Source organism: Propithecus coquereli, unplaced genomic scaffold (assembly GCF_000956105.1).
Source record: "Propithecus coquereli isolate 6110/MARCELLA unplaced genomic scaffold, Pcoq_1.0 Scaffold172, whole genome shotgun sequence".
Classification (NCBI taxonomy): domain Eukaryota; kingdom Metazoa; phylum Chordata; class Mammalia; order Primates; family Indriidae; genus Propithecus; species Propithecus coquereli.
The window spans coordinates 3,450,752-3,465,475 of NW_012141858.1; the positions used below are offsets into that span (position 1 = coordinate 3,450,752).

A 14,724-nucleotide genomic window follows, 5' to 3' on the forward strand; every position below is an offset into this window, starting at 1 on the left:
TGTATCTTTATAGGGTACATGTGATTTTTGATACAGGCATACATTGTGAATTAATCAAATCAGAGTAATTGGGATATCCATCACCTCAGGCATTTAACATTAAATGTGTGAAAGTTTTGACATATTATTTGAATCATGGCAGAAAATCCCAATAAAACAAAGCTCAAATGGGTTACAGTCAGCAGTTTGTAGTTGACAGGCTGGGAGCATGCTTTTAGATTCACAGGACAGTCAGAGCAAGCCCTTCTGACACACTTGAGTGATCTGTTTCACAAGCAGCTACAGCCTCTCTTCTCCAGAATTTTGAATCCTTTAGCTGTAATGGATGGATAGTTTGTTAGAGTTTTTCTAATGCCCTTAAGGGATTATTGCTTTACTGTTTCGATTTTCAAGACAGGATTAAAGGGAGTTAATTGAAGATTTCAGGTCTTCAATTTCCAGGTGTTCCATTCGTCAGAGTGTTAAACATTCGTGTTAATGGGTAATCCCAAGTAATTAAAAAATAGTAAGGATTCTGAAGTTACTCACGATGATATAATGTGAAGGCAAGCATTCTACCCTATCTCAAGACAGCTGTGGGAGGTGAGGCCTGGACCTTTTTTTTTTTAAATTATTTTCAGCAATGCTGACTTGAGTTTTAACATTTAAAGTTTGTTTTGGTAAAGTTATTTTTTATCAAGCATGAGTTTGTTATTGCCCCAAAAAGACCCATTTTCATTTGAGGGCTTGGGTGTGTTTTCATGTTGTGCATCTCATGAACAATGTTCTTTGGGCTGCTTGTGAATGTTTTCTTGATCGTGGTTAATAGTGTCTCCACGGTTAAACTAGAAAGACACGGTTAAGCTGAAAAGATGCCTTCATCAAAACAGCAGATCAGAAAGGTTTCTGTGTTATGACAAAATAATAAATTAAATGGATTCAACTGAAGCAATCCCAGGTGAGACAATGGTAAAAGAATTCACACAGGGAAGACCTTTTCATTGCCCAGTTAACTCATGGGATGGCTCCTTAAGTGGAGATTACTGGCCATACAATGATTATCACTATTTATTAAATGCTCAAGACTTGCAAACCTATGAAAGCATTTCTATTTTGGGTACTTCATTCAAGTTTTCAACTGGACTTTTTTCATTCAAAGTGTTGATTCTGAAGTTGAGTTTGAACATGTGCCATGCAGAGGTTGGGAGATGGAACTTCAGCATGGGTTTGGTGTTAGAATCTAGAAAATCGTTTTAAAACAGTAATTCTGTGGTCTCAGAGCAGAGAAAGATGAGCCTTGTTAAGGCTTTCTTTGGATTAAGACTCGATGACTGGGTGAGGTGAGAACATAGGCACCATCTCCCCTCACAACTCCCAACTTCAACTCCTTCCTGCTAGCTCAGGAGCTGAGGGCCCCACCTTCCCCCTGGGCCAGCCCGGTGTCTTTTTTTAGGACTTCGCTCTGTCACCCTCCTTGCTCCTGTGTCTTCCCTCTCCTCCAGTGGGCTCCTTTTGCTCAGCCTGTCCTTTTTTAGAACACGGAGAGATATGAATTTGTTTCTTTATTACATCTTGCTTCATCTTATTTATACAAAATATTTGAGGCTTTACAAAAATACACGCAATGCAATAACACATAAAATCGGGCCAATATAGTAGAGCTAGAATAAGGAACAACCATAAGATGATACCCAAAGGCACACAATCTAGAAATACATGCCAAAAAATCCCATCCCACGGACTTACTAAGGTGGGCTACGAATTTAGGCTTTCAGCTTCCTAGTAGCCCAGATGAAAAGGACACCATCATTGATTCTAAAATTATAAAGTTGTAAGATAAATAGTATGAGATTTGCCCAGGAGAGGCTAAGCTTTCTTTTTTCCCACTGATGTCTGAGGCAAATTTTTTCCATGGGACGACCCCTGATAAAAGGGATGCTAAATGACACAGTGCACAGTAGGACAGTAAATACTGCAGGGAGTCTTAATGGCTCTGTCCGAACCACCCCAGGGCACAGCAGCAAAGTGAAGTCCAGTACAGACCGGTAAAGTTATTCTAAGGAATGGCGGCAGGGTGGAGTAGGGCAGAGTAGGGCAGCTTCCCCTTCCCCTTTAACACACTCAGGTCACTCCCATCCTAAAACATTGTAAAACAAAGCAAATGAGAAATATGCCATCAGCCTCACCCAAAACAAAATGCAAAGCCTTCCCCTGACCCTATCTCTTAGTGGGTACTACTCTGGTCTGTTTCCTCCCCTCAGTTCAGACTTCTCAAAAAAGTAGTCCATGGAGAGTTAATGATTTAGGGAATTACTATGGGGTTTTGGTTTTGTTTTATTTTTGTTTTGTTGAGGCCAATTTTTAGGTCTATTTGCTTCACAATGATCTGGGGTGGGGAGGGTAAGGGTGGGTGGATAATTGCAGGAGGGTGAAGGGTACATGGAGCTTTATTAGAGCTTATTCTCTACTTTTGTGTCTGTTTTCTAGAATATAATTATTTTTTACAAATCGTTTACACGAGCAGTCTTGATCTCCTCACCTCCCAATCACTCCTAACCTCCTGCAATTTAACTTCTGCCCCACACTCTCACTCACGTCTTCCAATGACCTTAACATGCAAACCCCTATGGCATTTTTCAGGCTTTATTTTGAAGCGTTGCACCCTTGGCCTCTAGGACAGGGAATTCTCTGGGTTTTTCTGCCCCTCTGCCCGCCCTTTCAGTGATAGTGTTCTACCTGTTGCAACTTCCCTGCCCCCTGGGCGCTGCTCTGGGAGCGCCCATCCACTCCTACAGTTCTGTGTGCTGGTAGCAGTCAGAGGCATCCTCTGGCCTAGACCTTGTCCGTGCACTCACTGCCTGCTGGCCGTGTCTGCGTGGAGTGTCCACAGAAGCCTCACAGTCGACACGGGCCTCATGTTTCCTGCAGAGCAGCTCTCACCCTCATCCTCTCCATCAGCCTTGGTTTATCATCCAGGCATTCTTAACTCCTTTCTTGAATCTAATCTGGCCCTTCTGTCATTTCCACTGTCCATGTCCCTTGTGATGCCACTGAGTTCAGGCCTGTATCCTCTCCTGTTTAAATGACAGCAATAGCCCACTACCTCTGGCTCTAGTCTTATCCTCAGGACTCCATCTTTCAGCCAGCTGCCAGGCTAACCTACTGAAAACAAATATGTGCCCCTGTCATTTAATAGCTCTGGAGAAAGGCCGAAGCCCTTTACCCAGCCTGTAAAACCCTCCATAATCTGCCTCCTAGATTCATTTCTTGGCTCTTCTGCTTTGCATATCAAATTGTTACTCTGCACATACTATTTGTCATTTCTTTCCGTCTTTGGTCATGTTGGCCTAGAAGGTACCCTCTGCTAATGCTCCCGCTCCTGTCTGTACACTAGCTCCTAACTCTTTTTTTTTGTGAGACAGGATCTCACTGTCGCTCAGGCTGGAGTGCAGCGTCGTGATCATGGCTCGCTGCAACCTCAGACTTCTGGGCTCAAGCAATACTCTAGGCTCAGCCTCCTAGTAGCTGGGACTACAGGTGTGTGCCACCAGGCCAGGCTAAATTTTCTATTTTTTGTGGAGATGGGACCTCTTATGTTGCTCAGGCTACTCTCAAACTCCTGGCCTCAAGTGATCCTCCTGCCTCGGCCCCCAAAGTGCTGGGATTACAGGCCTGAGCCACTGCACCGGTCTCCTAACTCACTCTTAAAGACGTACATTAGGTTCCCCAACTCTAAGAAGCCTTCTCTGATCCAGCAGGCTGGGTGACGTGTGTTCCCATAAGACTTTGAGCATTTCTCTATTACAGCATTTACCACATTATATCATTATATTGTAACTTGTTTCCTCATTATGTCTGTGAGCTTAAAAGGTGTTTTTTTTTCCCTTTTATTTTATTTTTTTTTGACTACCTCTAGCATCTGGCATAGGATCTACCACACAGTAAATAAAGTTTACCTGAATAAATAAATGAGTGCATTTCATATGTGAAAGTACACAGGAAAATATATTTTAAATTTGTACTTGAGATAAGAAAAGGGAGAAAAACTGACTTTATTTAAGTGACGTATATTTAGGAAATATGCAGAAAACAGGGCCGTGTTTTGAACGTGTTCCTTAACACAGAGAACAAAGGGATTGTCTCCAAGGAGTTTCTGTTTTAAGTGGAAATGAGTAGTGTGCTGAACGTGTGGAATGTGGGGCAGAGTGATTTCTAGGTCGCCCTTGCACAGGACTTTGCTCAGTCTCTGAAGGGCACTGACTTGATTTCAGAATTTCTGGATTATGGGAATTGTGACTGCACACCTGAAATGTTGATAAGAAAAAATAAGGGAAATTTGATTTCTGATTTAAATACCTAAAACAGAATAAGAAAATAAAGAATTTACTCATCTAGGAAAGGATGTTAAATGCTCATCAAGCGGCAAGCACTTTTATGAAGTGCTTGTGTCTACAGTATCTCGACACCTGGTCTTCACCCTAATGCAAAGAACTCGCTGGCTCAGTCGTCACCAACAAAACCACCCGTGCTGCAATAAGACTTTCCCTCTTGCCTTTCCCTCAGCCTCAGCTGGCTCACTTGATGGTGACCTTGTATTTGGTGAGGGAACAATTCATTGCTTGGGGAATTATTTTCTATGATTTTAGAAGTCGTCTATTGTTTTTGCCAGCCCAGCAAAACCATTTGCCCTTCTCCCGGTATCAGTGCCCTGATTTTTCTTGAGATATCACATATTCCAAACGGTCGGATGGGACTGACTATACCCCTTGGTTTAAAGGTGGACACCGGACCCAGCCTTAACTAATCAAAATATCGTGTCTCCCTGTCGACAGTGATTAGTTCAGGAATGGATATGTTAGCCAAGCCCAGCCGATCACAGCACATTTAGTACTTTAGTTTTAAGAGTTGGAAAAAAGATGTGCTTTTTCCACAGGTTTGCTAAGAAGATAGATTGTAAGCCTGGGGCTGCTGGCTGTCATTTTCCTCTTGCCATCTGGAGGGGAGAACCTGCCTCACGTCGGAGCCAGTGGAGAGAAAAGCAGAACTGAGAGGGACAGGGCCAGAGTAAGTCCCGGAAACATTCTCAGAGCCTCTGGACCAGCCACGCCCAAAGCTAGGCTTGTCTCTAGGTGGGACCCAATAAAACCCTTTTTGCTTAAGATGGTTTGAGTGTGGTTTTCTGTCACAGGCAACATTTGTTCTAACAACACAATCCTAGGAAGAATCGACACTAATGAATTGAAAGGGGCACTCCTGTGAATACTTGGCTTCCAGCAGTCTGTGTTCCTGCAGGACATTTTCCTGGGCTGTGGCTCACTTTCATGGTTCTCATTCATGCAGAAAACCAAGAACAAGTGAGCTTTTGCCTAACTGTTTCTTTGACTAGGTGGTTCTAGCAGAGTCCAGTTAGACATCTCACAGAAACCTCTCCCAATAGACTCTGGCCTTCATCTGTGCCTCTCCCCATCCTGCTGGTAAATAGGCCATTTAAGCTGGAGGACTTCTCTCTGACGACTGATAATTTTTTTGCTACAGCTTTAAATATTGTATTTCCTGGTTTTCTCTCAGTTGTTTTATTTTATGTCCCAAATCTCCTTAGTTTAATGTGAAAAAAGGCTTAGATTTGTTTAATCTTTCTGTCCCTCAGTTTGACATCCACAAATAAGAGAATTGGTTAGCTGATAACAATATGCTCTATAATTATATCTGGAGTGTTTTATGTTTACAATCACATTTAACCTTCCCAATAACATTTTTGGGGAAGGAATTTTCTCCAAGATCTTATCAATCCTAAATTGTATGTTTTCATATTTAGAAATTGGAGAAACAGGTGTTTTAACATTTTCTAAAGAACATGGACATTTACTTAGGAACCCTCCAATTATGATGATTAGGACAAATATGTAGATTAGGATAAAAATCTTCAGACCTGCAAAAAATCATTTAACCACTGTGCAAAACAACTCAATGTACATTAGAGATGCAGCCCACGCAGCACTTGCAGTCTAAATAAAATCATCACAGTGATTTCCTGACTCTATCAAGGGTATAGGTCTCTCTTCTTTTACAAGTTAGGACTTCAAATAATTTAATCAATGGTGGGACTGGGAGGAAGGATAAAGCATATTGAATTATCTGAAAACAAACTCACAGAAAAACACTTCTTATTAGTTTTCAAAAGTGAGAAGGTTGCCAAATGTCCGTAAAGCTCTGCCCCTGTGGAGAGCATTACAAAGGCTGAGAAGGGCACACAATGGGAGGTCACTATTCACGGAGACTAAGAATAGGCTGGGGTAGGTCTGAGTTTCCTGGCCTGGAAGGAGCCCTGGACAGGAGGGTCCAGTCTTAGAAGGCTATCTAGAAGCAGAAGCAAGTCTAGTCTGGAGGAGGTGACTTTCTCTAAGGTGTCCTTTGAGGGCAACAAAGAAAATCTCCTGGCTCCTAACTCTTCCTCATTATCTGCCACAACTCCTGAAATTCCACCTTCAGTCATCTTTTTCTTTGGGTCTTGAAAGGTTTTCAGCCTCAGAGGCCGCTTTGAAAGAGCAGTGCCACAAACCACCATTTATGAGGATTAGGAGACATTCAGCTAAGGGCAAAGCTTCATAGGAGTAGGATTGAAGCCAGGTGTCCCGAAAGCAGAGAAAGGGGAGGGCAGACCACCTTGGGGAGGAGGGGGAAGAAGGTCACAGGCAGCAAGCACAGGACATGAACCCGCTTCACAAATCTGCTTAGAGTTGGCCTCAGGGAACAATGAGCCACAGTTTTGCCTAAAGTTATGAGAAAAATTCCACAAAAATTTCCCCTTTTTCTATAGTTTTCTGGGGGAATGGGCAAGTGGTTCTCACTTTCTAAATTTGTCCATGCTCTCCTCTTTAATTTACTTGGAAACTGTGGCACCTGCCTTCAGCAAATATACTTACACTCCCCCACCCAATTTACACATTTCTTCAAAATCATGTACATTATCAGATTTAATAAAATTATTCTAGAACTGTGTCTGATTAACTTCCGGCCGCAACCCATTTATTTAAGCCTCCTAGTATATAGGGACAGATTGTTACGGTAAAGCCACTCAACAGAGACTGACTTATTAAGCGCATTAGAAAAAAAGCCAAAAAAGTAAATAGATCAAAACAGTGATCTACTTATCCCCTAAATATTGGAGATTTTTAAAAAACACACTTACCCCATTTGGACTGTTGACCCCAGAAACGAAGGTATGCAGTAGTCGGCAGCTGCCAGTGTGTATGGCGGTCGGGCGGCAGAATCGTCCCAATAAATGTCCTTCTTCATCTTGGGTAGGCTCATGTGCATTTCATCCACAGCTAAAAGAGAGACCTAAAATCGCCGTTATATTGTTAGAATAATTCAGATACAAATTATGTAAAAAAGAGAAGTTCCAGTGGGTGGACGGGAGTTGGAGTGGGCTAGGACACGGTCTAAGTGAGTGAATGTACAAACATCTATACTTCACGTTTGCCACAACCATGGCAGCCACAGAGTTGTGCCCATTGTTTACGGCTCAAGAGCACTTGGCAATGAGAGTAAGTGGGGCTTCAATCGCCCATACTCTGTTCAACAAGCCACGTGCCCGAGTGGAGCTGCGTCTCACCTGGATACCGTGCTCAGGGCTACAGTACTGTCTTAGTGGCTGCCCTGACAGCACCCACTTAACCCCAGATAGTATAGGAAGGTGAAGAGTGTCAGTATTTCAACTTGTTAACCCCATAACTCATATGTCCTGGTTTCTTGTTTGTTTGTTTGGAAAAGCATATTAGCAAATCTATACTGGTTGAAGCTATAGTGATCTCTCCTCTTGGCTTTGACAAAGTGATGCATGAATAAATTATTAATCCTCTGGGAATCCCATTTTGACAAAGAGTGAGTGACCAAGACATTACACTTCCTCCCCACACAGACTGACAATGAGATGTACTGTGAAGTGTCTGTATTTATTTAAGAGCCGAGTCAGGGCTTAAAGAAATGAACAAGGTAAAGGCCTTTACTCCATCTGGGGTTCTCAGGGACGAGAATGGTCTGCGGAGGGTCTTGCCTCAAAGGAAAATTCCCTTATGCTGGTTCTTCATGAGAAGCTCTCCGGAACAGTGGTTCAGGGCAAGGGCCCTGGGGCTCACTTGGTGCGTTTCAGGCAGATTTGAGACACAGGATTTGAGGACAGGATGGCATGGCCCAGCTCCCAGTGTCCAGCTGCCAGACATCTGGCTGCTGGGATCTATGTGAGACAACTTTGGGAACTCACATCAGATTGTGTCACTATGAACCTCTCTGGGTGGCAATAGAAAACAAATTAAAGAATAAATTAAATTATTGCTCTGTACTGAGATGGAAGAGGCTGGGTAAAGCTAATAGAGAAACTCGCAAACAAAATTGGCTTGAAATTCTACTTAAAAGGAAGTAAATTTCACTGGAACTGAGATCCAGGACACCTGAGGCTCCAAAAGGACTTGAGACAACCTGCTGAATAGCCAAACCTCTTTCACTTGTGGCTAAAGCTCAGAAGTCCAGGGGCTGGTATCCAGGATCTGCTTAGATTTGAAACATCATTAGGGATTTATTATTAATGTTTTTAAAGGGAAGAAAAGTTCTGCTAACCTGCAAATTTCTGTCGATGCACCAGTTAGTTTCAAAATCATCATCATCCTCTCCAAAAGGGTTGATGAGTTGCTCAGCCACCTGCAGGTGAGAACATAGAAGAAATCCATCATGATACCTGTGAGGACTGAGAACAGAGACTAAAATGATTTCCTGTTTCGCTCTCTACTTCATTTTGCCACTTCCATAATATGAAGCCTAGAGGGGAGAGGATTGTTCTACTGACACAGATACTTATTAGCAAGGAAGACTTGATTCTCAAACTATGAATGATGCACCTTCATGGGCATGCTTGCCAAATGGATCTGTCTATCCAACTGGTGACAATGCAGGCCCTTTCCAGGAGACGCCAAACACTGGTAAGGAGCCAAATAAAACCCATGGATATGGAGCAACAACTATGTGCAAGGTACTGCGAGGGATACATAGCCTGTGCTTTCAAAGAATCTACAGGGCCCAGATGATAAGACAAAATGTAAACAAGGAGAAGGTTAAATAGCAAAGAAAGACTTAAATCACAGTTTAAAGAAAATAACATAAAGAGCTGCCACAATTATTGGACATAACTGCTAAGTGCATGAGTCAGAGAGCCAGTAAGTTATGAAGCTGGAAATTAGGGCTTACTTAGTTTTACTCTAAAGGATTTACCCTTATCCAGTAAGTTAGTTTTCCTGCTAGGAAGAATTTAGGTAGCTTATTATCACACATCTTCTAATATTTGGTCAAAATGAAATATTCTTACCATGTTCCTGAATGGAATGGCCTTCTTGATGAGAGGTATATATGTCAAATATGACTCACCCGTCATTCTCCTTTCTGAATAATTGCCTTTGATTTCTATTATCTGGATGTCTGTGCATATTCATGTGTGTGTGCAGGTGTGTGGGGTGGGGAGAGAGAGAGATATGGAGATTTTGCATATATTGCATACAGTGAGTCTAGATGGGGAAAAACTTACCAGTATATAAAATAAAGGCACCATGTGGTTAGTCTCCAGAGTCTAGACAGTCTAGATTCTGAGACCATTCAGTAGAAAATCTACCTACTTATTTTTTAGGATTTAAGACAAATTACTTAAAGCAGTAGTTCTCAGCCTTGGCTACACATTAAAATTACTTGGGGAGCTCTTAAAAATAAACAGCTGATGATTGGGTCTGTCCCCCAGGGATTCTGATTTGACCAGTCTGAGGTTGAGCTCAGGCATCAGTATTGGGTAAAACTCCCAGGAGATTTTAATGTGCGGCCTGGGTTAAGAACCTCCGATTTATAGAACTGTATCTCCCTTATTCTAAGGGACAGCCCTAGGCAAGGCTGTGCGCTGATGCAGTAAACCTCACAGTGATATCCATATCAAATTCCTTTATTATGAGTTCCAAGGGGCTATGTACCATTTCTTGCCTGGGGTTTCACTTAAATTAATCAGGCCACTTGCTGGGTCCTGAAAATATTTTTGTTATATCCAGATTTTTACTTTTATGGGATGAGTTCTGCATATATTATTATAGTTCACATTAAATTAACAAAATGGCACGTATGTTTCTGAATTGACAATCTCAGAAGATATCCTTTACTCCATTGGAGGCTCCATTTCCAGCAAGTAACTGAGTAATACGTTGTTTATAAAGTTAAGTTGGCTTTTCTGTACTTTGAAAAGATTTGTAAATATCTGGATTGTCAAGCTAGAGCAGCTATTTAGATATCAGGCACAACCCATTGGTGTTTAGGTTTGCCTATCTCTTAACAGAGCTAAGATTGTGTCTTTTCATATTTTGCCTTTTAAAAATACTTTATAGAGGAAAGGGATGTTAACATTTTAGAAAGCATATCAGAAGGAAGGAACCACTATCTACTCTTTACAGGTTGGTAGAGGACCTTACGTGGACACAACGCAAAAAATAAAAAGCTCAGCACTAAGAAGGGGAAAGGACAAAAAGGACCCAAATCATTGAGCATTTGGGCCAATTGTAGTTATTTTATATTTACAAAGGTAAAGTCTACTTTTTCTTCTAATGGAAAATGACAGCCATTAGTCTCTCTTGCTCTTTCTCGCTCTTAAATGGGCAAAAATAATTAAGAATCACTGCTACCTGGTTAAAAATGTTTTTACCATTTGTAAGGGACATGCCTTTACTCTTTGGAGTATAATTTGAAATGCCAATTCATTTACTTTTCCTGGTTAAGGTTCAAACCAATGAAAGGAAAGGCTTCTACAGGGAAAATTCTGCTGCAACCTGAAGACCTCAATGGTACACGACAACATGTGGCTGTTTGGAAGGCCAAACATTTGAAAATTCTACTTAATTAACATCATCTTCATACTATCATCAGATTTCAATTAACTTAATGAAATCATTGTCTTTGATCTTTTTCTATCACATATGTCCCTTTTAGAAGTTTACAAAAGAGATGGAAGAATCAGGCCTCTGATATTCACTCACATACATCTGGGAAAGTTTGAGAAGAGTGAGGGAGACTGGTGGTGGTGGGGAGCACATAACATTCTACAATGATAATTAGACAAGCTGTTCTCACTGCTTGGACCTGTTTTTAATTTCCTTGCAAACCAAATGTCATCATTAATCCTAGTGTTTCTGGTTTTGATTCTGATGAATTCTTTCCTGAGTTTCTGTTCTGTTTTGGAAAATGGGAAGCATTTATTATTATGGGATAGCTAGTAGGATTTCAGGGAATTGCAAGTAACTATTTACAGAGTTCAGCAGAACCAAGATACCACTACAATAGGAATGCTTAAGTCTGATAGACAAGGCTTCTTGTTTATTCTCTTTTACTCTGCCTAGTTGCTTATTGTGGTATAAAATATCAATGCAGGCACAGTTATTACCTTAGTTACATTATTGTAATCCTAATGGGAGCATACAGAGACTTAAAAAAAAATCAATAGCCATAAAAGAGTGCTCTTCTCATCTCTTTGCACAGATGAGCTTTTTCAGATCGCTGCAATACAAGTGCAGACTACAGCCCTGCCACTTTAATCCCTGGTGGAAAAGGAATCACATCGCTGAGCAATGCACATGTTAAATCTACCTTTGACTCACTCACGAATCATTTGCTAAAGACTCAGTAAAGGATCAGTGTGCAGAGTTTGGAACATGACAGATTACAGAGTGGGTCTCAAGCACTGAGACTGTTGGCTACCTTGAGCCATCCTGCATAGAAGAAGAATTGTAGGAGAGTGAAGATTGGAATGTAAAGATCCAAGTCATGCCCCGCATAGCCTTTGGTGGGATCCAAAAACTGGCGTCCAATCAGGCACGTGAAGAAGAAGGTGTAGACAGCAAGAGTGACAACCTGGAATAGAGAGAGACTGGAGTGAGGACAGTGCTGGCCGCCCACAGTGAGCTAGAGTGCCAACGTGGGCACGTGGAAATAATGAATCACGTGCAAAGTATTTGGTACCTGGGTGTAAACCAGTGGAATCCCAACCCAATCATAACCGAATAAGAGGCTGCACCAAGAGCGGTATCGATTCATTTCCTAAATCAGAAACAAATCGAAAATGACTTACTAAAATGATGGGTGTGGTAATAAACATTTACTGAGATTCAGAATGTGGCATGACTTTTATGAATATGTTTGTAAAATGATGGGACTGACTTTGTAAGGGTAGTAAATTGGTTTCCAAGGCTACTCTAAAAGGAAAGCTCTAAAAATGACAAGCAATGAACATCATTGAAAATTGCGCAAAAAGGATGAGGACATTTGGACATATTTTTCTAATATTAAAATAAGGCAGGACTTAGTAGAAACATATCCTATGTGTATATTGGCCCAAAGTGGTGATGAGAAGGCAATAGTTAATATTTTAAATAGTAATTTTTAGCTATTTTGGTAAATAATGTGGAAAGCAAATTCTTTTTGTTTCTCTCTTTTAAAAACACGCTTACTATAGATCTTAGAAAAGAGATATAAATACATTCCATAGCTCTCCCCCAAAAAATGAGAACTGTAGAACACTCAGATTGACAGAAAATCTCTCTCTGAAGCAGGAGGGATGGGATCCTTTGATTTTTTTTCCCCCTCTATTGCACATAAGTTATCATCTAAGCCTGGGAAGAAAAGTTCATATTAATTTGGGAGCTTTTTAAAAATCATTCACTCCTTTTAGACTAATCCAGGCAGGAGACCGTCATGGCACAAATATATCCAGCTCTACGTAAATTTGTTTTGTCAGATGAATTCAGTGTTATTTTGTTGAGAAAGAACACTGTTTTGTTTACTATAGCATCTGAAAATGTAGCTTACCCTCAGAATATTCCAATTTGGGGGAAATGGCTGGGGAGGTTTGTTTCTTCTCTGGATTTTATTCTAGGATCCTGGAGCCAGGGATGGAAAATATGCCACGTGGGCACCAAATCTTTCAGAGCCCTTGGCGGCCCTTGGCTAATCAATCAAGGAATGCTTTCTTACAGAGACGTAAGAAAGCTGTAAGCTTACACACAACCACTACCAAGCTATCTAAGTACAACCTGTATACTCTCTGCATCCTGCATGTTGAGGGTTCTGATACTGGACCAATCTTTCCAGTTCCTTTGGAACCAGGATTAAACAAAGCAGACTCTTTCTGGTCTGCCTTGTTATCTGCAGATCCCTCTTGGTCCCTAATTAGCATCTGTTACTGATGGTTTATGATGTACTTACAGTCATCAATGATTGCAGATCAACACTGTCTCTGATTCTACCTTCATTCCGAGCTTTAGTGGCAAGATTTCCAAACCAGATGAATGGAACCCAATATTTCAGATGAGGAGATTTCAGGTGGTTGAATAATTTCCTTTCATTTGCTGTCATAAAACCTTTACACAAAATAAAAATGGCTAGAATGTACAGACTTAGTTTAGCATTAACATGTTACCATATTTCAGTGTCTATTATGTAAGCATGTAATGGAGGAATATTAAAGGAATATGAAATAAAGGTTCTTGTGTCAAGTAGTTTATACTTGTATGAGAGATAAGAAATGTGGGCATATGAGTGTGCAAGCACACACACACACATGCAAGGATACACGCAAGTTATATACCAAATATATGAGGCAATGCACAGTTATGTGCCAAAATCCATGTTGACAATCCCTGACAGAGAAGGCGAGGAGGAAGTAAGGAGACATTAAATGTGGACCAGAACATTTGGGGAAATTTCTTCTTTAAATTTTGGTTTATTCATCTAAAATTAGGTACAATAACACTTAGAATTATTGGATTAAAAGGATAAAATATAACGTACACAAGCACTTAGCATAGTGCTGAACACATGATTCACGTGACTTTTCCTCCTGTCCTCTCCTTTCAAAGTCTTACTTAATCATTCCTTCTTCTGTGAAGCCTTCTTTGATGACTTCCTTCTCTTTCCCCTGGGATTTCTCCCCTTTAAAGCTCCCACGTGGTACTCACTCTTGGCTTACCTTACAGTAATACTCTACTTAAATGTTTTCCTTGCTATGACACTTTCGAAAAGCATAGAGCATATTAATCTTCAAAGTCCCCGCAGCACTTTGCACACGCTTTTAAAATGCTTCTTTAATTGTTTTGGCATGCGTAGAAAACGGGATTTGTTTGAGCTTGCAATGACCTTTCTGAGTCTCAGTTTTCTCATCTTTAAAAGAGAGTGGATACTATCTACTTCACAGGGATGTTACAGACTTACCTGGGATGATGAACATATGTCAAGATGCTATAATAATGCTTAACACACCCTTAGCACTCAATAAGTGCTAAGGCATCACGAATTACATGAAACTTCAGCTGTCTTCTGCCTCCTCCCCCTCCCTGAACACCAAGGAGAGAAGAGATTTGAATAATAGAAGAGGAATAAGGTAGCAGGTTTATTTAATAAGCAAACATTTATTGAATGTCTACTATATACCGGAGTTTGTTCACCCAAAGATGTATTAATACTTTAAAAGCTTAAAGTTTATAGGCTGGGTGCAGTGGTTCATGACTGTAATCCTAGCACTCTGGGAGGCCAAGGCAGAGGATTGCTTGAGGCCAGGAGTTTGAGACCCAGCCTAAACAAGAGCAAGATCCCATCTCTACAAAAAATAGGGAAATTAGCCGAGTGTGGTGGTGCTTGCCTGTAGTCCCAGCTACTCCAGAGGCTGAGGCGGGAGGA

General features: G+C 41.0%; 1 protein-coding gene across 1 annotated transcript in view; it reads right to left on the minus strand.

Moving 5' to 3' along the window:
• Positions 1 to 14,724, minus strand: part of BEST3 (bestrophin 3) — a 43,943-nt gene that overhangs the window by 12,193 nt on the left and 17,026 nt on the right. Inside the window, exons 5-9 of the mRNA XM_012642034.1 lie at positions 13,255 to 13,409; positions 12,013 to 12,090; positions 11,752 to 11,904; positions 8,596 to 8,676; positions 7,169 to 7,320 (exon numbers count right to left, since the gene is read on the minus strand). Of these exons, the coding sequence (XP_012497488.1) occupies positions 7,169 to 7,320; positions 8,596 to 8,676; positions 11,752 to 11,904; positions 12,013 to 12,090; positions 13,255 to 13,409 (619 nt within the window). The remainder of the gene's footprint in view (positions 1 to 7,168; positions 7,321 to 8,595; positions 8,677 to 11,751; positions 11,905 to 12,012; positions 12,091 to 13,254; positions 13,410 to 14,724) is intronic.